Source organism: Sesamum indicum, linkage group LG8 (assembly GCF_000512975.1).
Source record: "Sesamum indicum cultivar Zhongzhi No. 13 linkage group LG8, S_indicum_v1.0, whole genome shotgun sequence".
Classification (NCBI taxonomy): domain Eukaryota; kingdom Viridiplantae; phylum Streptophyta; class Magnoliopsida; order Lamiales; family Pedaliaceae; genus Sesamum; species Sesamum indicum.
The window spans coordinates 3,346,665-3,369,364 of record NC_026152.1 but is presented as its reverse complement, the minus strand read 5'-3'; the positions used below and the strand labels follow the sequence as shown (position 1 = coordinate 3,369,364).

General features: G+C 36.9%; 5 protein-coding genes across 6 annotated transcripts; 3 read left to right on the top strand and 2 right to left on the bottom strand.

The window, feature by feature from the left end:
• LOC105167641 (probable mitochondrial-processing peptidase subunit beta, mitochondrial) lies at nt 7-4,743 on the bottom strand. The gene is made up of 9 exons (XM_011087433.2): nt 3,957-4,743; nt 2,334-2,498; nt 2,073-2,210; nt 1,840-1,991; nt 1,632-1,740; nt 884-982; nt 567-632; nt 209-316; nt 7-113 (listed from the first exon to the last, which is right to left on the bottom strand). The coding sequence occupies exons 1-9, from the start codon at nt 4,611-4,613 to the stop codon at nt 27-29; spliced, it is 1,581 nt and encodes a 526-aa protein (XP_011085735.1). The 5' UTR covers nt 4,614-4,743; the 3' UTR covers nt 7-26.
• LOC105167640 (40S ribosomal protein S19-3) lies at nt 4,938-6,671 on the top strand. Its single transcript, XM_011087432.2, has 4 exons — nt 4,938-5,148; nt 5,801-5,891; nt 6,109-6,292; nt 6,376-6,671. Exons 1-4 carry the CDS (start codon nt 5,062-5,064, stop codon nt 6,449-6,451), a joined length of 438 nt encoding a protein of 145 aa, XP_011085734.1. The 5' UTR covers nt 4,938-5,061; the 3' UTR covers nt 6,452-6,671.
• LOC105167639 lies at nt 8,217-13,808 on the bottom strand. Of its 2 annotated transcripts, XM_011087431.2 has the most exons (8): nt 12,686-13,808; nt 12,535-12,574; nt 12,363-12,455; nt 11,668-11,787; nt 10,546-10,644; nt 8,800-8,859; nt 8,625-8,719; nt 8,217-8,510 (listed from the first exon to the last, which is right to left on the bottom strand). In XM_011087431.2, exons 1-8 carry the CDS (start codon nt 13,600-13,602, stop codon nt 8,402-8,404), a joined length of 1,533 nt encoding a protein of 510 aa, XP_011085733.1. In that variant the 5' UTR covers nt 13,603-13,808; the 3' UTR covers nt 8,217-8,401. The 2 variants fall into 2 exon arrangements, with proteins under 2 accessions (XP_011085733.1, XP_020551864.1); XM_020696205.1 differs by lacking the exon at nt 8,217-8,510 and having other exon boundaries at nt 8,621-8,719.
• On the top strand, nt 16,844-19,850 carry LOC105167638 (UDP-glucose 6-dehydrogenase 4). The gene is made up of 2 exons (XM_011087430.2): nt 16,844-16,998; nt 18,051-19,850. The coding sequence occupies exon 2, from the start codon at nt 18,074-18,076 to the stop codon at nt 19,514-19,516; it is 1,443 nt and encodes a 480-aa protein (XP_011085732.1). The 5' UTR covers nt 16,844-16,998; nt 18,051-18,073; the 3' UTR covers nt 19,517-19,850.
• LOC105167637 lies at nt 21,094-22,700 on the top strand. The gene is made up of 2 exons (XM_011087429.2): nt 21,094-21,549; nt 21,677-22,700. Exons 1-2 carry the CDS (start codon nt 21,517-21,519, stop codon nt 22,472-22,474), a joined length of 831 nt encoding a protein of 276 aa, XP_011085731.1. The 5' UTR covers nt 21,094-21,516; the 3' UTR covers nt 22,475-22,700.

Sequence of the window (22,700 nt, the reverse complement as noted above, 5' to 3'; positions counted from 1 at the left end):
AATGCCTGTTTGAAGCATGGAGTAACCTAGTAACGGAGCCAGTAGGTCCTGCGCCTGAACCAGTTGTAGTCTGGCAAGCCCTGGATGGGACCCACGGCGCTAATGGCAACATCCTGCATAGCAGTGAAGGTTTTTAGAAACAATTCAGTACCAGTTAATATTTTGACAAGGTCTTATATCTTCTGAAGAATTTGGAAATCTATCTTACTCTATCAAAGATAAAACGGTTTGCAACACGTTTGACAGTGCTGGCATCTACAGCATCTATCCTGGCAAATAGTTCAGCATATGGGATCCTTCTACCATATGTAAGCAGCTGCAAGCACAAAGGAAAAAAATTTGAACTTCGAAAGGAAAGCCAGGCATTAGTAAATACAAGCAAACAAGACCAAATTCATTTCAGTTAAAAAAGTTGGCAAAAAAATCTAAGCCAGGTATTAACAACAAATCTCTGTGCCAACTGCCATGCATATAATTTATTCACCTATCCCTCGAGAAATATATATTATAAGATTGTGCATGTTTTATCCGGGTATGCTGTTTCACTCTTAGAAACCAAAACATACCTGACGTCCAATATCCTCAGCAACAGGGCTGGTTCCATCAATGTGCAGCAGCAGAGAAGATTTCAACTGGAGGCAACACATTGGTGAGTTAAAGTATGAACGAATTAAAAAGATTGTTTTCAGAGATATGAAGTTTATATATCCCACATATGCCATTTTGGCAGCTCATACACAGTATTAAAATATGTTCCAAGCTTATGTTAAAAAAAAAAAAAAAAGAAATATGTTCCAAGCAAAACCGGTTGGTAGTTAGTAGTTACTGAATAGGACACCTGAGGAAATGCAAGCCAACTTGACAGCATAACTTGAATAAATACCTGGTTACGAGCACGGACCACATCGGCCTCTGACACGCGATAACATAGCTTGGTTATTTCATACATAATTGCATAGGCCAAATCATCCAAGCAGTCAGGCTACATAAAGAGTCCATAAATAAACAGCAGTAATTAGACTAAAAAGTTAAAAATGAATTCCAATAACCCCCCCCCCCCCCCCCCCCAACACAAACACACAAAAAAAAGAGAAAGAAAAATTAACAGCAGAAGAAGAAAGTTGAGAAATCAATTTAACTTCTTCTAACAGTGGGCGTTAAAAGGAAGGACCAGCACCGTATAGGCAAATAACTGAAAGGAAGGTGGAAGAACTTGCAGAACTAAATATCCTTAAATCACATAATAAAAATTATTGCACAAGCAAACCAAAAAATTACTAATCAAATTGATAAAATAGGCATCTAGGGAAAAATAACGAGTGACACATTTCACTATCTGAAAACCTTATCCCCTAGCATGATAAGTCAGGAAATAAGAAAATATTCAGATGCTCTCAGACAATTCACACAGTAGATGGCTTCGTGAAGATATTTTTCACTTTTGTAAAACAGAACTCAAAAACAAAAGGTTGACACAATTAGAGCCAGCAAGATGTAAAAGGTTGAGTTCTCACAAAGACCAACACACATACGCACACACAGAGATCAATATATCTGTAGCTTTTTCTTTAGGTAGTAATTCAAACCAATAAATCCCCTCTCCTCTTATTCAGCTTAAGTATGAAACCAACCTTAGCAACAGCATAAACACCAAACAAGCCAGTGTCTTTATAGTTGGTATTGAACGCCATCATGCTCTCTGCTATCTCATTGATACCAACCCTCTGCGCAAGCTCAGAACTGCATAACAAATTCCAATCCAATAAATGCATACGGTGAAAAGTGAAGTCTTCAGTAGAATCAGACAAACCATCAGGATGTAACATGGTAAATAATTACCCCATGTGCTTCCCACCACCTGCATTTTTGTTCCAGGAACCCAACATTGACTGCATAACCATTAAAGCAATGGAATCCGGATCTGTCCAAGATGCCCCTTCAAAAGCAACAGCAAATTGGGCAAGAGGAATGTCGTCATCAAGCATCCTAACCTATATTTCCAGAATATAGGTCAAAAACAATAAAATTACAGCCCACAGTTATCACCAAGCACCCGAACAAGATAATTTTACCTCTGAGCCCGTAAAGATTGCAGGTTCTTTAGCAACTAACTCAGAAGCTGTTGTTGGGTTTGATGACAACTTTGTAAATAATTTCTTCACCTCCTCAACAACATCTTCATGCTTAACAGCACCAGAGGCGACGACTACCTAAAATAGAAGCAAAAATGGAAAAATAATAACTTACTAACAACATATAGTTAAATCATAAGCAACCAAGCCAACAAACTAACTGGCTTTCAATGAAGAAAAGCCTAATTATTATCCATATACCGTTCTGGGAGCAGTGTAATGAGTTGATATGTAGTTTCTTAGATGTTCTTTGCCAATAGTCTTGACATTTTCAGCAGGTCCAAGTATTGTCCTACCCAGTGGTGTATACTGGAAGGCAGTAGCATGTAGGTGATCAAATATAACTTCTTCTGTTTGTCCTTCAACCTACAACCAGTCCAGAAATGCAACACAGTGAGCACGGTAATTATAAATTATCAGATAGTTCTCAGAAACATTGGAAGAAAAAACAGAATTATGGCAGTGAATAGAACAGAAGTTCATTTTCCAATATATCAAGAGTTTGATGGTTCTTACCAAGAGTAGGGTAAGTTCTAACTTCTAATAAAGATTGTGTCTAGCAGAATATATGTAATATGGTTTCAAAAATTGAATAGCAAAGAGCCACTTGTATTAGTACATACAGCACTTTTTTAGAAGAGGATGTATCACATTAAATCACCAGTGTTCTGCATAGAAACTTTATTTAGTCAGCATTTGATCAAGATCATACTCTCTAAGTGTGTAACATTTAGCAATGAGAAGGATCACAAACACAACGGAATCAGGAACGAGACTTATACTAAAAGATCGACCCAGGGCCATAGTTGTTAAAGGCGCATGGTGCAAAGGTGCTCTGGCCCATGGCGCACAGCACATATTTGCATAAATAATTTAAATTTTTATACCATTGCTATTTTTACCAAACTCGTTGTGTTCAAGATTAGGTTTAATTTTTTAGCCAAAAGATTCAAGAAAAAAGCAAAATTTGTTAATGTTCAGCCAATTTTTCCTTATTTTATAGAAAGCCCCACCTTTTAGGAATTGGCTTATAGAAAGCACCTAGCGCGCCCCATTGCTGTGCCAGGTGAAAGCCAGCGATTTTCAAAAAATGGACCAGACTTGTGCCTTTTGCGCCATACACCAAGGGGTGCCATTTATAACTATGCTCATGACATTCCACCATCTCGTTCTACCTACAAATACTACTAAAAAAACGTGGCATGAAAGAAAATCTAAAATATTTGCCCAATATAAGATGCCTCTGAATTTGGCATGTAAAGCATAAAGGACAAGAATGGTCCTGCGATGTCTGCTAGTCACCTCCCAGCATAAATTGTAACCTATTTACCCTGCCTTCTTAAGTCCAGACAAACCCATTACATACACAAGCCTGATATGAAAACTTAATTGCTTGAAGGAGTAACTATTATCCACCAAATGCATTCAGCTTAAATAGACATATTCTACAAATTAAAACCAACCAGAGAAAGATATCATAATCATTGACCGAAACTTAAAAACTACAGTAGAATAGCATGATCTCCGACGTACAAGGGGCACCCCGCCCCCAAGAAAAAAAGAAAGGACAGAAGAAGAGAAGAGGCAACGTTGCCACCAAAACTAATTGATTTAACCATAAAACCAGTATCTTTGTTCCCGATAAGCACTATCAACAGGGACACAACATTTCTAACAAACACAAAAATAAACCTAAGCGCCACAAGCTTTACCCATCAAACACACAATACAATGATCAAACAACAAGATCAAACAAATCAACATCCACAAAAACAATATATAATTAATCAATCAAGCAAGAAAATATAGAACTCGGTTGAATACCTCCTCCATCTCCCGGAGAATAACATCCCTCTCCCGGATAATCCTTTGCTCATCAAACCTGGAATTCTGCAGAATATCAGATAAAATATCCAGTGCACGGGGCACATCCTTATCCATCACCTTGGCGTAGTATGTCGTCTGCTCCCTTGAAGTATAAGCATTCAAATGGCCACCCATATTCTCAATCTCCTCCTCCAATTCCCTCGCGTTCCTCCTCTCCGTCCCCTTAAATATCATATGCTCCAAAAAATGTGCTGTGCCATTGGATTCATCACTCTCAAACCTCGATCCAGCGTCAATGAAAACACCAACGGTGGCGGTTGTCGAGGCGAGAGTCGACTCGGTGGCGATTCGGAGGCCATTGGGGAGAGTGGTGACTCGGGTAAGTGGAGCGGAGAGGATTTCAGTGTGAGAATGTACTGCCGGATGAGGTGAGTTGTACTTGAGGAATCGAGGATCGGGGTCTTCAAGTTTTTTGAGCTTTTCCTTGACGGATTCGGCCAATCGGTCGTAGATCATTGCGGTTGGTGGAGGAGGAGAAGGGAGGGAGGCCTCGGAAGCGGTGGCCACGGCGGTGGAGAGTGGCTGGACCGAGGTGAAAGGACGGATTGGTTTTCGAGTGCGTCGACCGAGGTTTATCAGCTGGCGGATCGTCATGGCTGCGGCGGCTCTGCCGGTCGCTGAAGCGATCGAAGTTCCGGGGGGTGGATTTTCTGTTATGACTAGGGTTTGGTCGGAGAAATGAGGCGAGTGGAACGAAGAGACGAGCGAGCTTTGACAGTTTGTAGTGGCCGAAAACGGCGTCGTAGTTGGTTTTACCAATTCACTTCGTCTTCGCTGATAATGGGTCCAAGACCAGAACACAAAAAAGAGCCCATTTTCATGGAAGTATTGGGCCACTCTGGCCCAACAAGTTAAAATTACAAAACAGGCCCGTCAGAGTCCATATTACTGAATATATAATCTCGCAATAACCCTAATTTCACTAAAACCCTAATACATATAGCTCGTCTTCCTCTACTTCTGCGACCGCTGCTTCGCAACTCACAATCACCTGAGAGAGGGCGGTCTGGTGAGCTGCACGTGACTTGAGATCTCTTCACCAATGGCGGCATCTGCGAGAACTGTTAAGGATGTTTCTCCTCACGAGTTCGTGAAAGCCTACGCCGCTCACCTCAAGCGCTCCGGCAAGGTAAAGTCGTAGGGCTTGTCATATTCGTAGATTTTAATTTTCTGGCTTGTGGAATTCTCTGGCTTTCGTGTTAGTGCAATTATATATGCTGGGAAAGTTTATTTCTTTAGAGTGGGAGGTATTTTATGATTGTTTCTGCGGTGGTTTATATTTATCTTAGTGGTGTGTAAAACCCTTTGAAATAGGTGACCTTGTTTGAACTATTCCGCGTCTAGCGTTTGATTTATGATTATTTTTGTGTTATTTGGTAATTGTTTTTGAATGTACACGTTGATTGTTCAGAATTGGAAGGAGATGGTTGTACATTACTTTCTCGTTGAGGATTATGGTAATGAACTTGTGTGTTCTTTGATGAGTGATGAATTTTAGCATTGTCTTTAATGGCCGAGCAATTATAATGGTAAAAAGTTGTCATCATAGCTGAATTGTATCGATATGTGTATTGATATAAATGATTTGTGCGCCATTTACTTTGCTATAGAGCACCAATCAGAACTCTTGATAAGACTGGGGAACTATTTGTTTGCCTTTTTGCGCTCCTTATTTACTATATTTTACTGATATTGTGAAAACCGGTGTGCAAGACTGGGGAACTATTTGTTTGCCTTTTCGGGCTCCTTATTTACTATATTTTACTTTGTTGAAACAATAGATGGAGCTTCCTGAGTGGACTGATATTGTGAAAACCGGTGTGCTTAAAGAACTTGCTCCATATGATCCTGATTGGTACTACATTAGAGCTGGTAATCCACTTTCCTTTCTATTTTACTGTTACTAGAACATCTAAAGATTAATTTTTAATAGTTTCATTCTTTTGGCCCCGGTATTCTAGTCATTATCTTCTGTCTGCATCTTCATAAGATTGCGTGGCATATAGTATTAAGTCACATACTTGTAATGGCAGTACAATGTTATTTATAGACTTAAGTGTTGTATCTTATATTCCACCGGATGGTGCAGCTTCCATGGCTAGGAAGATCTATTTGAGGGGAGGTCTTGGTGTTGGTGCCTTCCGGAGAATTTATGGTGGGAGCAAGAGAAATGGGAGTCGTCCACCCCATTTTGGCAAAAGCAGTGGTTCTGTTGCTCGACACATTCTTCAACAGTTGCAGAATATGAACATTGTTGAGATGGATACAACGGGGTGAGTTTTCAACTACCTGTATTTGTATATTTGTTGAGATGGTACATGCTGTTATTTTACAATGCCTCCTGATTCTTTTGCAGTGGAAGAAAAATTACATCTAGTGGCCAAAGGGACCTCGATCAAGTTGCTGGAAGAATTGTTGTGGTTGCACCATAGATCAATTTTGTTGGCACTTCTCTTAGCTTGTTGAGAATTTTTTAAGGATATATCTGTAAGAGATTTTGGTTGAACATGTTAGTATGTTTTGACATTTTAGTTTTGGCTCCTGAAATTTCAAGATGTACTTTGGATTACTGAGTCATATTTTGACATGGTTGCTACTTGGGGATGTGGTTCCACTGGCTATGGTACATCTGCTTTTCTCTTTTTTGCTTGATGAGACGTGTTCGTATACTATTTTGTGGGTATATCGAGTCTTTTTGTCATAATTACAAATACTTAAACGATATTGGGGAATATCTTCCTCATGTGAAATTATTTAATTCTTAAATAAAGTTCTGAAATTGTTAATTTGTGTTTTGCTATATTTTTCTAAGAAAAATTAAGAAATGGACGCAGCAGATGGAAAATTTTGAAAATTTGTTGAGAGGATTGTCTATTTAGTTCATAAAAAAATTCAAAAACTTGTAAAAGATAAATCAAATCATAATCTATAGTTTATAAGAGTATTATAGTTCATGAAAAAATTCAAAAACTTGTTAAAAGATAAATCAAATTATAATCTATAGTTTATAGTCAGTTTACTATTAAAATACACTATAAATTTACATTAACATTGATCCGCATACTGAAGAAGAGTGAGTGAGTGCCACGGATATTATATATATATATATATATATTAAAATAGAAATGAAAATTCTGTCTCTTCTGAATCGTTCTATTTTCTTTTTAATTTTCTTATTTTCCTCTGCCTTCAACATCTCACTCTTACTTTTCACTAAAACCGCAAGTCGTTCCATGGAAGAAGTCCTGTTACATTTCACCAAAGTCCATGTCCCCAGGATCTGAATTGCATTGATTAGGGGTGTTTATGGTGTGATTTTGATTTTTTTTAAATTTTTTCTTAAATTAAATTATTATTGACAATTTTATAAAATTTGTCATTACTAAAATTTTGTGTGATTTTCGGACAGTTGCGGGTGATTTGATGGTTTTAATACTTATAACAAAAATAAGACATTGACACTAACAATAATCAATAAATGAAACAAGTGTAAGAAAAAAGAATCAATATTATGCACCGTAGACCAACAATACTCTCCACAACTTTAAGTGGATTAAAATATAAAATCATATATATTAATCCAACAAGGAAACACTTAATTCAACAAAGACCAATGGTCCATTTTAGAGAAAACAGAAATAAAAAAAAAAAAAACAGAAAGACAGAACAAAGAAAGCAGTAAAAGAGAAAAAAGAAAAGAGGAAAAGGGGGAAAAATGAACGAAAAATAGCAACAATCATTAAATGCGCTTAAAACTTAAAAGGGTTTAAAGAATTAAACATTAAATCCAAATATAAATTTTACAAAAATGAACTTTGTAATGCATCTTTGATTGATAACATATAAATTTTGAAATTATATAATTCGAATATGAAATTCTTTTAAAAAAATATTATTTTATCAAATTATTGTATATATAATTTAAAATTTTAATTATATATTCAGTGGTACAATTCAATTTTTTACTGTTTCTTTAAGTTGTAAATTAAAACCAAATAAATAGTGCGGTACAATTTTACACTAAATATAAAATTGAAAATGATTGAATTCGATTTGATTTGGACAATTTTAAAATTTTTTGATTAACACTAGCAGTGACCACGCAAAAAGCAAATGTTGAATCTGAGTGAGCACTGAGACGCAATAAGATACTAACACACTGTGGAAAAGATAGCAAATCGGAACTGGAGGAAGTTGTAACCAATAAAGAGGGGAATCCATTCACATTGGCATGGCACGTCGTTGTGCCGGCATAAGACCATGTTTGTGTATCCAGAAATTGCAAATCTCCGGAAAAAAATATTGCAACATATACAAAAGGTAAAGAATATAAATACAATGTTGAAAACAAAACCGAGATCTACTCTTTTATGTGTTGTGGTTCACTCCAGTTGTGTATACAAGTCATCCAAGGACACGAAACATTTGACTTTCTTGTGTTGAGGTACACTGAAGTTCGGTTGTTTAGGCATAGTGGGTTGTTTCGTAGACCTGATACGAACCAAGGCACATATCAATCATCACTATGTCATAACTTTTTTTTGTACTTTGATTTTAGTGTGCCACTTCATTTCATATTGTGGAATAGCAAGTGGGATTGATTACCTTCTGGGAATGAAGGGCCTGTCAAAATATGGCATGGGTTGAGCTTTTGGAACCAGCTCCTTCCTCAGTCTCCTGATTTCCTCTTCTTTCGCCAGCTGCAAAAAGCAAACATATGTTTGTAGAATCCAAGACCGGTAACATAGTGTTTGAGTTGAAGTTCACAGAGAGCGGTTACCTTCTGTTCTCTCTCCCTTTCCATCCGGTACTGTTCAATTAGATTCATTTTCTTGGCCACCTTAACAGAAACAGAAAGAAATGATGAATAACCAGGGAAAGAAAACATAGAATTTCACAACTCTGCACCACATACTGCTTGATTCAGGGAGGAGCCTTTTGGTTATCAGAAGTCTTCCAATTAAGATTCATTCATTGGGAAACACAAAGAAAAAGCATTCCAAAACTCTTTATCCACCATCCAATTCTTTTTTTTAATCTTTGGACTGATTTAAGTAGGGCGTCAAGTCTCTTATAATTTATTAGTACTTTCTTGATTGCTACCTTAGAACCTTACCTTCTCTGAACTGTCCTCTCCATTGCCACCCTACCCATCTCGTCTTCCCCACCAGTGAATATGGATCTCTTCCTAACATCGCCTTTGTATCATCTTTTCCTCCAATCCACCTTTTGTTGTTACCTCTTCTCGATCTTCCTCCCTCCATATACCCCTTTGTCTCTCTCATCCTTAACTCCCAAGTAGCCATCTCTTCCGTTGGGATTCAAGAGCAACCTTAGAGTATAAGTTTTGATAATCTCGCAAGCTAGATGATATCTGTCCTCTCCATTGCCACCCTACAACCATCTCATCTTCCCCACTAGTGAACATATCCTACTCTCTTCATAACATCGCCTTTGGCCCATCTTTTCCTCCAATCCACCTTTTATTGTTACCTCTTCTCGATCTTCCTCCCTTCCTCATATACCCCTTTGTCTCTCTCATCCTCTCCCAACTAGCCATCTCTTCTGTTGGGATTCAAGGCTTGGGCATTTTTTGGTCAAGTTCATTGAATAAGAGCAACCTTAGAGTATAAGTCTTTATAATCTCGCAAGACAGTTGATATCTGTCCTCTCTATTGCCACCCTACAACCATCTCATCTTCCTAACATCGCCTTTGTTCCATCTTTTCCTCCAATCCACCTTGTTACCTCTTCTCGATCTTCCTCCCTCCATCCTTAACTGCAATATACCCATCCTTAACTCCCAAGTAGCCATCTCTTCCATTGGGATTCAAGGCTTGGGCCTAAGGGCAACCTTGGAGTATAAGTTTTGATAATCTCGCAAGATAGTTGATATTGCAGTTAATATCAGCAAATTCGGTAAATTTTGACTAACAGAGGGACTTATTTGTTAGACAGAAGCAAACATCAAGGGTGCTAGATGTAAATTTCCCAAGCCATAGGGGATCTACGTGTAAACACCAAGCCTCAAGGGAAGGGAGTGTAATTATCCTATAAATATATGAAAAAAGCAAATTAAACAACATAAATCAAATTGAACAACAAACATACAACAATAGACTAAAAAACTTAAACAAAAAAATTTATATTTGAGTAAATTGAGTAGAAGAATACTAGATATTCAACCCGGAAAAATATATTTGCTGAAATATTTTCAAAAAGAATCAATGAAAAAGACCAAAACCCATTTTGGGCACTTTGCAGCTTGGATTCATCATGGCAATGTTGGATAGTTTTTCTTTGATTTATGATTTTTTCCAAGGAAAGTTGGTTTAAGTGTGCATTGATAGTAATGATTGGGCGTTTGGGGGATTTCTGGGTTTTTTCATGGAATCCCCCAGAACGTGCTGGTAGAACACAATTTTGTTTTTGAGACTTGTAATGTAGTCAGTAATATTAGCAAAGATACCTACATTTCTCATGAAATGAAATTTTAACAGGGTTATTCGACAAGGAAAGGCTGTACCTGATCATCAAACTCTGCACGCTCCAAAGCCCTTGAATCACTGTGCAAGACCAGGTCTACAGGCCTTGTGTTTTCTTTAACTGGAGGCTTCACCAAACACTGGTATACCACAAACCAAATTATTCAAAGGATTCTTTCCTGAGCTAAAATTGTGTATACATAACCAAGATATTTGAAGAAGCAGAAAGGAAGACTTGTTTAACAAAAATGGAACACCTTTAATGAGATCACAGAAATTTCTGGCTGAACACATACAACTTATAAAATGGTGACAAGCAACATTTTAACACCAGCTTATGCACACTCTCCACTAAGAACCCGTGGTTCTCAACAACTTTATGACATGTCTACGAGTGCCTATAATTCCTGGTGGCCATCTCCTTCAACAGCATCACCCTAGAATCTAGTGAATGACAAGTTATTCAAACTCTTTGCTTAAGAGAACATTGAATATGTCAAGGCAATAAATTTATGATCTCCGTCTTAAACAAGACGTGAACGCTTCTTGATTTACAAGCCCCAAACCCTTGTGACTATAACTGCTAAAATAGGATTTGTTGGATATCTACTTAGCTTTAGCAAATTTGCAATGGAGCATAACATCCTTATAGGAACTGCAAGAATTGTGACTCAATCGTTCCAGCTGCAATTGATGAAATTATGCATGCTTATTTGCAATCAATTGCCATGTCCAATTAACAAAGAAAGTAACTTTTAAATGTAATCACTTAACACGATCAAAAGTTCAGAATAGTGTTGTGCCAAGCATGGGATTTTAATAATGCAAGATACACACAATTACACACAACAAAAGAATGTTAAATATTGATGTAAGTAATGGTACATCAGTTACATGAAAAGCTAGAATATAAGTACATTTATCAATAACTTAAATTCCAATAAATTTTAAAGGTAGTTAACATGAAAAACCAGAATCTAACCAGCATAGCACATCAACACAGCAAAAGCTTCAATCCAATGCCACAATAAAGCAAAATAATACATGTAAAAGTAATGAAAACAAATAACACTGGGGAAAATGAACCTGGATACTATGAAGAGTTATATGATGGAAAGCATAAATTTAATAGCAAAAGCTTTCTCTAGGACACTACAACATACCTCTGGTTGATCAGTTGTCCAAGGAAGGCCTTGAGCAATTGGTACACGCAGTTTCTCCTGTTCCTCCATCATTTGTTGCAACTTCTTCGTGAACTCTTCCTCCTTGTATCTTCCTCTTTGCTGCAGTAGGACCAATTGCCAAATTTAAGAAAGATACAAGCAACCCAGCATTAAAGTGACTGGTTCATCAGTATCATACCTCTAGTGACATAACATTAGTGAGTTATCAGTCCAAAAGAATCCAATTAGCAATTGCTCAATCACGTGCAGTCCAATATTAACCAGTTGAAAATATTGATTAGTTAAAGGCACCAAACAATGAAGATCATCTATATCAATTAACTTTTAAGACTAATTGGCTGACGAATATATGATGAATTGCAAATACAAGGTTTTAACTTAATAGTCTACTGCTAATTTTGCCTATGCCGACAAGCAAGATAGCGTTTCTTATAAATAAAATCATTGGCATGATCTCGGCCTTCCCTCTACCATAACAAGTCTGCCATAACATTGTTGCAAATGTTTTCTTCTCGTGAGAATGTTCCCTACAGTTATACTGTACAAATAGAATGCCTTCAATTGAAAATGTTCCCTACAGATATACTGTGATCAATTTCCTACAGACAACAAAATGCGGTTTGAAAAGCCCACAGCACAACATAGACAGGAAACTGGGTTTCCATATAACAAACCTCTGTTCTGAGCATGAAAGGTTTTTGAGAGGTGGCTTTCTGCTGCTTCCTCTTCCCATGTCTTCTAGTGACGGTTACAGATGATTCGCTGCTCTGCAGATTTGAAAACACAGATAATATCAATGGAAACAGTTCATCTCAGATAAAGAGAAGTATAGTGAAGAGTCCTCACGCTTCGCCTGCTTTTCCGACCACCAGCAGAAGTTCTTGTGCTGAAGTTTCAGGGACACACACATACGGTTCAGAGCCAATACAAAAGAAATTATGAAAAAGCGGTATCCAGTAACATCATAATTATAATATGTTAGCTGTTCCTCACTAACCTTCCTTGGCTGCTGTCTAAAGAAAAAGAACGACAGGAGTCCAGACCTAAGCTCTCTGATGTAAGAAAAAAATCTGACGGACATAAAGAAGAAGAAGAAACCCGCGTTTCTGAAGCCTTAGGAGCTTGTTGCAGCCCAGGCAATGCCCATTTCATCCCCTTCTTATCATCCTCCATTTCCTCCGCCTCTTTTTCTTCAGAATCACCCAATTTTGGCATCATACGGAGTTTCTCAAACGCCTTCACCAAATGCATCACTCTTCCAGATCCGGGCTCCGGCACGCTCTGTCTGGCTTCTTCCAACAGCCGATCCCTGCTCCTTTTCAAGCCCAGTTCACCATTTTCCCCATTACTTTCAGGCGAAGGATCATTGTCGTCCTTTTGCCCTTCATTCGCGATCCCAGGGTTTTGAACTATGCGGTTTACGTATGTCCCGTCCTTCTCAGATCCATCGTCGCACTCCCTTACCTTATCAAAATCAACCTCATGGTCTATTTCACTGCGATTCTTGAAAAATTCTTCCTGAGAAGCCCTCAAACTCTCATAGGCCACACATAAACACTTGGATTTCCCGTTCGCCTTCCTACACTTCCCACAAGCGACAGCAGCGGCTGAAGAATCCACTTCCTCCTTCCTCCACTTCTTCTTCGCAACCACAAACTTCCTCTCTCGAATCTTCTTTTTCGGCGACGGAGTAGCCACTTGGTTGGGGTTTGGCTTTCTGGAAGCGGATTTTTTGGCGCTGTTCCCGGACTTGACAACCGATGGTGAATGGCAGAACTTCAGTCCAGGACTCGACACATTTGGATTGACATTCTCGGAACACTTCCCCCTTTCGCTCAATTTCAATCGATCTGAAGTGGGTTTTTCTTTCGTCGGAGTAACCACTCCTCCGGCAAACTTCGAACTCGATTCCATGGGGAAGATCGCCGGAGAATTGGTTGGGAAATTCGCTCTTTTAGAGAGAGAAAGCAAGAGAGCGTTTCTAATTACAGTAAGAGTTCCTTGAATCTCATTGATGATTTGAGGGAGAGTGATGATTGAAGAGAAAGGTGGAGAAAAAGAAGAACGTTGAGCTTAGGACGCTCGGCCTCGTAACGGCTAGTTTTCCTGCGCTGGGTCTTGGAGCGTCTTATTTATTCATTTGAATATTCATGTGTTATTTGGACTATTCGGATTAAATCGTATTGATTACCGTTATGATCAGCAATGATTTTGATTCATTTGAATTACCCGAAAGAACAAAGGATTAGGTGTTAATCACGAAAATACCCATGGTTGGAATTGGGCCGCTTTGATAGAGAAGTTCAAAAGTCAAAGTGAGGCCCAGGCCCAATTCGGTACCAATCAGCCCAACCCAAAGGGAATAGTCAACACCTACTTGCCTGTAATTCTGATCAATAATTTATACCACACTCAACGTACATGTATAATATTTTTTAAAATTATTTAAAAAATAAGATTTTTATATGTAATTTTTTATTAAATGCTTATGAATGGATAAAATAATTAAATGATAATTTTTATATAAATATTAATTTATTAAAACATATTCATATATAACATTGAGAGGAAAAAAGATCAGAGAAATTTAAATAAAAATAATAATTAAAATTTATCAGTGGTGCTTCATACTTTTAACCTAAAACGGTACTTTTTAATTAAAAAAATATTATTTAAAAGTATCAAAAAATATATGTCAATAATTAATTTATAACCAAATAAGTATTTCTCTCATATATCACCTTAACAAACTACATCAAATATTTTCGCATCAGACATATTATCCTGTAAATTGATTTAAATACTAACTCGCCCTCATTATTAGATCCATAATTTAAAATCGTAAAGTGATTGTGATTCAACTTGCATTTATCGAACATTTTCAAATAACGAGGTACTGCAAATTTATATTTTATAATAAAAATTTTATTTTCTCAATCAATAAAAATAAAAAATAAAAAATAAAAGTGAATCATCATCGAAAATGAGAGGCTTTTGGGGTTTCTTGTATGGGGTGAAGACATGATATGATAGTGGCTTAAAGGTCACTCAAAAGGGACCAATTTGTGAGGATGGTCAATTTCAGAAATGAGACACATTCTTAATTCCCAAGTTAGATCTCATGCGTGGAAATCATGCTTAATTCCACCTGCATCACCTCATAACATCTAACATTCATCTTAGATAATTATATTTTCACCCCTCATCTATTATTTATTTACACATGTTATTTATGGCTTTTCTTTTATAATTACGTAAATTATTTTTTATAGTTAAAAAGTATGGATAGTTTGTATTAATGATATTAATATATTTTTTTAGAGATGTATATGTAATTTTCTGAATAAACATGTGCAGTTAAAGTTTCTGATAAGTGTATGTGTAATTATCTAATAGACAAATCATTGGTCAGAGGTATAATTATAAGAAAATTTGTTCCCAATTTTCTAATAGTAAAAAGAAATTCATGTGATTTCAGAAATATACCAACTCCTATAAATAAGACGTGGAGTAAGGCAATGAGTGGAAGCTGTCGCTTTGGCATACTTTTGGGCATCCTACTTATTTTCTTTCATCTGACCTCCTGATTTTAAGCATCTTTTATTCGTATTATTGGTTGTTTGTGCATACGAATAAATAAAAAAAAAATATTAATATGCATAAATTGACTTAAAAATATATTTATTTCATATATATTTTTTAGCTACCATCATTGGAGCAAAACAACCAAATTTGAAGTAAAATGCACTTAAAGTAGATGGAAATCATATTTTAAGGGAGTACGTCTGATCTAATCACATGCTCCTTTGCTTCATCACCAATCACCACCGCTCGTTGTTCCCATCTCAAGTTTTCATGAGTCAAGTGACCATCGTGGAGGCGCAGGTTACACCTGGTTGTTTGTACGTGCTTGTCAGTGGTGCATGCACCCTCACGCAGACAAAAAGACGCGTGGAATATCAAAATCTCATTCCTTCTCCACTTCCCAAACACTCACCATCTTTCCTTAGTTGGTATGGATGGGCATTTTCGACATTTCAATACTCTCTCATCTAATTTAGTCAACTTTTTACCCAACTAAGTGTTATAATATATTTTTATTGCGTGTATATAATAAATAATATAAAAATAAAATATATAAATCGATATGTTATATTAAAAAAATAAATAAACAACTAAATAAAAAAATTTAACTTAGAAATATTATTGATATAACAAATTTGGTGTCGCGATGTTACAAATCTTTGTTTGTGAGCGATATATATATATTTTTTATATTAGCATAGCTAAATAACATGGATATAATAGATGAAAACAGAATTTTGAATTGGGGATGGTTAAAAAATATATAAAGGATTTTTTTGTAATTCAAAAAATCGGTATCACGCTATAAGGAACAACACTTTGTGGGTAAAAATAGAAATTTTTATTTTATATTAGTATAAATTACCCTCTATATTTTGCATAATATACAATCTCTTCCAAAATTTAGTATAATTATTCATATATTTTTTATAATTTAAAAAATAACATTTATTTTTCATAATATTTGTTTCTTTTTAGTAAATACATCCCATATACCAAACTTTTTGAAGAATTACCATCTATGTTAGCCTAACAATTAAAATTTCGGTCGATAATTTGATGAAATTATGTAATTTTGAATGGAGGCCTAAATTTATCAATTTTGTCTTTACTATAATTTTTTAAAAAATATAAAATTGTAAAAAATGGATGAAATGAGTAAGAAAATTTATAAAAATTTGTCCACTTAGTGCCAAAAAATTTCAGAAAACCTTAAAAAATAAGTAAAATTAGAATTTATAGTTCACAAAAATATTTTTATTAATTCACCATAAAAAATTTGTTAAAACCTAACAGAGACTAACATATTAGGATAATTGTTAGACGACTGCTAAAATTTATAATTTTTTAAATAATAAAAAATATTTATAATTATGATAAATTTTAAAGAGCTCGTTGTAATTAATTTATTTTTAATATATACTAAATAGTTATTAATTAATGCATCAGATTATCATTGCTTCTACTAAAACAAATGCGACTTGTAACCGGCTGTCATCAAGTAAAAATCATAATTGGAAGAAAGTGAAGACCTGTTAAAGGCAGGGGTATTTTCGTCTTTTCAGTCAAGTCCATGGGGGTAGATCTTGGATCGCGGACGACTATATAATGGAGCTGCCCGCTCTTTCAGCTTTCATACAAGCTCGCTTGCATACACGCATATTTCCTTCACAGATCTCTCTCTCTTCGTTGTGGTTTTCAGAGATCAGAACGCGTGATCCAGAGGTAAAATGCTTTGATTTCGCGTTGGAAGCTTCATTGTTTCTTTGGATGCTAAATCTCTTTTTTTTTTGTGAATCATCTAGAGAGCAAGCTATGTGTCGGCAGATGTGCATTTGTGTGTGAATTTATGTGTACGTGGAAATTTTTGCGTTTTGTTGGTGGTGAATGGATTAGACTTGCATTCAATGAATTAATTGTGGTTTAGTCTTTTTCAGTTGTGTCTGATCTGAAACGGAATTGTCGGCAATTTAGGTAATCGCAGTGATTTAGGTCTTAACTGATTTGATCTATCATTTGAAGCGTAATTTGGTGTTAGTGTTTGATTACTTGAGTTTTGTTAGATCTATCTCAGTTTCCTGAAGCATGACATTTGATTCGAATTTTTCCGTCTTTATGATTATGATTTAACTTAAACTGCGGCTAGTGGTTTTGGGAGCTCATTACATGCAAGCCGACAGTGTTAGTGCGTTAGATCTTGTAAAAGATACCTTGAAGATTACTCAGCAGTTTACTATCTTTTCTTGAACTTGTGTTCTGTTGGTCTGATAATAAGCTTTTGATCTTCGGGGGTTGTGGTAGTTCTTGTTCTGAGTGCAACAAGTTAGATCTGAGTTACAAAAAATGCTATAAATTTATGGTGTGCTTGTTCTCATTGATGTTGGGCTGAATAGTATGATTCTAATTGGACGGTGACTTAATTAAATCATGGCAGAAACTGAATAATCTTGTGGATGGTAGACATAAGGATTGAATAGTCACTTTAGCTGCTCTTCTTGCTGCTGGATTTAAATCTTGTCCAATGAAATTTATAACGACTCCCAGAATCTTCATGGTTCATTATGAATATGTTGATGAGTGGCAATGTACGAAATTGTCTATAGATCTGAAAGGATCCTATTTCGTGTTATGAGAATGTTATCAAACTTCACTGAGGTGTTGATGTGGATGAAATTTGCTATCCTGATATCCACATACAACTTAGATTATAGGTGGTTCTTTGTGTTAAAGTTGCCACAGAAGGTAATATGAAAGATCTGTATGTGTAAATTTTTCAGGGTACTCAAACAAGGCAAGAAGTATGGTGAAGATTTGCTGTATTGGAGCAGGATATGTGGGAGGCCCTACCATGGCCGTGATAGCACTCAAGTGTCCTAAGATTGAAGTGGCTGTTGTTGATATCTCTGTTCCTCGTATCAATGCCTGGAACAGCGATCAACTTCCCATCTATGAGCCAGGGCTTGATGATGTGGTGAAGCAGTGCCGTGGCAAGAATCTATTCTTCAGCACAGATGTGGAGAAACATGTCTCTGAGGCTGACATAGTCTTTGTCTCAGTCAATACTCCCACCAAGACTCGGGGTCTTGGAGCTGGGAAAGCTGCAGATTTGACATACTGGGAGAGTGCTGCCCGCATGATCGCTGATGTCTCAAAATCTGATAAGATTGTGGTTGAGAAGTCAACTGTTCCTGTCAAAACAGCTGAGGCCATTGAAAAAATTTTGACTCACAACAGCAAGGGAATTAATTATCAGATTCTTTCTAACCCAGAATTCCTTGCTGAGGGGACTGCAATTCAAGATCTTTTCAACCCAGACAGGGTTCTTATTGGAGGCAGGGAAACTCCAGAAGGCCTTAAGGCCGTTCAAAAGCTGAAGGACGTTTATGCTCACTGGGTTCCTGAAGATCGCATCCTTACCACCAATTTATGGTCTGCAGAGCTCTCAAAGCTTGCTGCTAATGCATTCTTGGCTCAAAGAATCTCATCTGTCAATGCCATGTCTGCTCTCTGTGAGGCCACTGGAGCAGATGTCTCCCAAGTCTCTTACGCTGTGGGTAAGGACTCAAGAATTGGTCCCAAGTTCCTTAATGCCAGTGTTGGTTTTGGTGGATCCTGCTTCCAGAAGGACATTCTGAACTTAGTTTACATTTGCGAGTGCAACGGCCTTCCTGAGGTTGCGGAATACTGGAAACAGGTCATTAAGATTAATGACTATCAGAAGAACCGTTTTGTCAACCGAATTGTCTCATCCATGTTTAACACAGTTGCCAACAAGAAAATTGCTATCCTGGGTTTTGCCTTCAAGAAGGATACTGGTGATACTAGGGAGACTCCTGCTATTGATGTTTGCCAAGGACTCTTGGGTGACAAGGCCCAGTTGAGCATCTACGATCCTCAGGTCACCGACGACCAGATCCAGAGGGACCTTTCAATGAACAAATTCGACTGGGATCATCCTCTTCATCTGCAGCCAATGAGCCCCACGACAGTGAAGAAAGTGCAGACTGTGTGGAACGCCTATGACGCGACAAAGGATGCCCATGCTGTTTGCATTCTCACCGAGTGGGATGAGTTTAAGCAGCTCGATTACCAGAAGATATATGACAACATGCAGAAACCAGCCTTTGTTTTCGATGGTAGGAACGTCGTCAATGTGAATAAGCTAAGGGAAATTGGTTTCATTGTTTACTCAATTGGCAAGCCACTCGATGCCTGGCTCAAGGACATGCCGGCCGTTGCATAAATGCATTGTATTTGATCAGAACGCCTGGTGTGCGAACCAAACAGCATATACCCGTGAGGCAGGCAACTACTGCACTCTATTCTTTTACTACACATATATTTGTCATTTTAAATATTGGGGTTAGTTTGATTTTTCTCATTTGCCCTCTGTAGTAGAGATCATCCGAGTGTTGCTATCTGGGCTTAAACATAGAAGCTTTTATGTTTCCTCTTATATTGTATTGACGACATTACTCTTGTCTATTACCTGTCTTTCTTCAGGGACCTGATTCGGTCTTTTGTTTGTGCTGTAAGGTTTATAAATATTAGAATCTATATTACTCATTTGTTTTTGAGATTTTAGTGTCATTAAACTTTCGATTAAGTGGCCTACTTAGGACCCTTAACCACGTTTTTTTAAGAATCTTACTAGTTAACATGTGTTCTTCCTCGGCCTTCCTCTTTTACTCTTTCCAGTCCGTTTATAATATAAAAGCCAATTCCTTTCCACGTCTCAAAAGCACGTCCCATGAACCTAACTACCTTTTCATATTAATGCTGTCCGTTACCCAAGAATATTCCAAACCTACCCATTGTATAAATAAGATTAATTGCACTTCAACCCTCAAATTTACCACATAATAGTCCACATAAATACATAAATTATCTTATTTAATATGCGGTTGTTTGTTTTATGTGAGTTTATTGTATAATGAAATTATTGATTGGATCAGTGTATTTGTCAATTTATTAATATAACATATGCTCACCGTTTCCATAGAAAAAAAATTACTTGTGTTAATAAAAATGAGTATTGTAAATCAATTAGAAATTGAACTAAATCAAATTTGACATTTACCTTCCTTAACGAAGGAGAGGATTTTGAGCTCAAATTTAGGTCGCCCCCGATCCCACACTCATTGTACTCAAAAAGAAAAAAGCGAAATAAACACTAGGAAAATTCTTTGACAACACCCCATCCAATTCTAACAGAGCAGCTTCATGGGCTGAGAAAGTGTTCTAGTCTGGTTTTGTTAACAAAGGGAAAATAAATGTTGCATTGCTCATACAGATCCACGAATCCCTGGCCCAGGCCCAGGCCCAGTAAATAATAACGGATTTCGACGTTATAGTAGTATTAAGTATGTATTAATATTGAGAGTAAATCAAAATGAATTTTTATGAGGCGTGGCATAATTATTAAAAATTAGAAATATTTTTTTAATATTTTATAGAATAATGTAATTTTTCAATTATGGTTGAAATTGATATTTCTGTTTTTTTTAAATATAATAAAAAACACGATTATCTGTAATTGTAAAATACTCACTTAATTTATAATTTTTTAAAGATAAAAAAAATTAATGAAGACTAATGAATGGCACAAATTATTTAACATCAATTAAAATTTAAAGAATTTTGAGTATTTATAATATTTTAAATAATAAAACAATATTTATAAATTTACAAGGTAAACGTGACGTGTAAAACATTTATAAATTCTAATCAGTTCAATGTCATTGTCCCTTGGGAATAAACGGCAACATCAATAGAAAAGAATCAAAACCCTTAATCTTAAAACCATCAAATTCGCGCTGTTACTCTACTTCCTACTCCGCATGCCACCACCATCCGCCGGATTCTCACTTCCTTTTCCACCCGCCACCTCAGCCCAACCTCTGTTCTGCCCAAACCCACCTACCTAATTCACAGCACTACTATCCACATTTTCGCGAATCTTCTTTCCAAGAAGAAAGACAAACTCACCCCACTATAGTCTCTCTCCTCCGCCGCATCGCGGTGCTGGAATCCGCCCTCCATAGCCGCTCCTCCTCATTGCAGTCCGTCCGCGACGCCGCTGCCCGTACCATCCAGTCCTACTTCAGAGCCTTCCTTTTGCGCAGATCAAGAACTCTTCGGCAACTCAAGGACCTGGCTTCTATCAAGTCTACTCTCAGGAGTCTCAAATCCTCAGTTTCTGAAAGAACCCAGTTCGATTATGACGCCATCTATCGTAAAGCTATGAACTTGCTTCTCAAACTCGACACCATTCAGGTGAAAAAGAGAGTTTTTTTATTTTATATATATATATATATATAACATCCGCATTTTAGTTTTCGTATGAGGTCAATCAAGGTCGGATCTGATGTGTTTCTCTTTTCTTTGTGTTTGTCCTTTGAAGGGTGGTGATCCAATGATTAGGGATGGAAAAAGCTCAATAACCAGAGAATTGAATAGATTTTTGGATTCTATTCAGGGGTTTTGTTTGGAAACGAGGGTGCTTTCAAGTGGAGTAAATATGAGGTACAGAGGGAATGATTTGAAATCTAGGGTTTCCAGTTCTGAAAGAAAACTGGGCAATGTGAAATGTGGGGATTTGAAGAGAGTTAATGTGGAGAAACTGAGAGGTCTAGTTGAAAGAATTGATAAATTAGCTGAGGAGCTTGATGAGGAGCAAGGTGAAGTACTCCAAGTCCCTAACAATGACTCTTTGATAAGAAAACATGCTGTTCCAGGACATAGAAGTGGGGGTTTGGTGAAGGAGCATAGTCGGTTTCAGCCCAAAGTGAAGAAAAATGTGAGCTTTGTAGAAAATGGGAAGGTTTACAGGGTAATGAGGAGGAATCATGAGCCGTTTTTGGAGGAGTACTGCGATGACACAATTGATAGGGACAATTTGGTTGATGCTGAGAAAGAGCTTGAGGATGATCTTTGTCGAGAAATTGAATATATTGGGGTATCTTCAAAGGTGGCTGAGGATGACGATGATGATCTGGAAGTACGCTCGGAAAATGAAGGTTCTTTGCCCAGCAGTGATGATGAGAAAAATCCAAGAAATTGCCCAAAGAGCAAAGGTAACTCTGAAAGGAAGCGGCATGACCAGGATGGCACTGATGACTTCATTTTCCATGCTTCATTGCCTGTGAAGATGGAAATAAGAGGTGACTCAGTCGACAAAAGGAAGAAAATTGCTGAATAACATTTAGTCCATAGCAGTGTCTTTCTTGCATACGCTTGTGATTTTGAAGATAGCTAAGTAACATTTAGTTGATTAAAGTGTCTTGCGTAATGTTGTGACTTGAAGAAACCATGCCAGGTTGTTGTTTCGGAGTGTTGAAATAATTCATTAATTTGCACTTTGTATCAGACAGTGTGGGAAGAATTTGATTTCAAAATATGAAGTTGGGTGATAAACATGTTCTTTT

What these genes read in the sequence shown, in the direction of transcription:
- LOC105167641 (XM_011087433.2), bottom strand. Translation starts at nt 4,613, where the DNA reads ATGACGATCCGCCAGCTGATAAACCTCGGTCGACGCACTCGAAAACCA. An exon ending in GGTGGTGGGAAGCACATGGG is followed by an intron (nt 1,741 to 1,839) that starts GTAATTATTTAC and finishes TTTGTTATGCAG; the next exon opens with TTCTGAGCTTGCGCAGAGGG. An exon ending in TGGTCCGTGCTCGTAACCAG is followed by an intron (nt 633 to 883) that starts GTATTTATTCAA and finishes TGTTGCCTCCAG; the next exon opens with TTGAAATCTTCTCTGCTGCT.
- LOC105167640 (XM_011087432.2), top strand. Translation starts at nt 5,062, where the DNA reads ATGGCGGCATCTGCGAGAACTGTTAAGGATGTTTCTCCTCACGAGTTC. An exon ending in ACCTCAAGCGCTCCGGCAAG is followed by an intron (nt 5,149 to 5,800) that starts GTAAAGTCGTAG and finishes TTGAAACAATAG; the next exon opens with ATGGAGCTTCCTGAGTGGAC. An exon ending in GTTGAGATGGATACAACGGG is followed by an intron (nt 6,293 to 6,375) that starts GTGAGTTTTCAA and finishes ATTCTTTTGCAG; the next exon opens with TGGAAGAAAAATTACATCTA.
- LOC105167639 (XM_011087431.2), bottom strand. Translation starts at nt 13,602, where the DNA reads ATGGAATCGAGTTCGAAGTTTGCCGGAGGAGTGGTTACTCCGACGAAA. An exon ending in TTAGACAGCAGCCAAGGAAG is followed by an intron (nt 12,575 to 12,685) that starts GTTAGTGAGGAA and finishes CTGAAACTTCAG; the next exon opens with CACAAGAACTTCTGCTGGTG. An exon ending in AAAGGGAGAGAGAACAGAAG is followed by an intron (nt 8,720 to 8,799) that starts GTAACCGCTCTC and finishes TGCTTTTTGCAG; the next exon opens with CTGGCGAAAGAAGAGGAAAT.
- LOC105167638 (XM_011087430.2), top strand. Translation starts at nt 18,074, where the DNA reads ATGGTGAAGATTTGCTGTATTGGAGCAGGATATGTGGGAGGCCCTACC.
- LOC105167637 (XM_011087429.2), top strand. Translation starts at nt 21,517, where the DNA reads ATGAACTTGCTTCTCAAACTCGACACCATTCAG. An exon ending in TCAAACTCGACACCATTCAG is followed by an intron (nt 21,550 to 21,676) that starts GTGAAAAAGAGA and finishes TGTCCTTTGAAG; the next exon opens with GGTGGTGATCCAATGATTAG.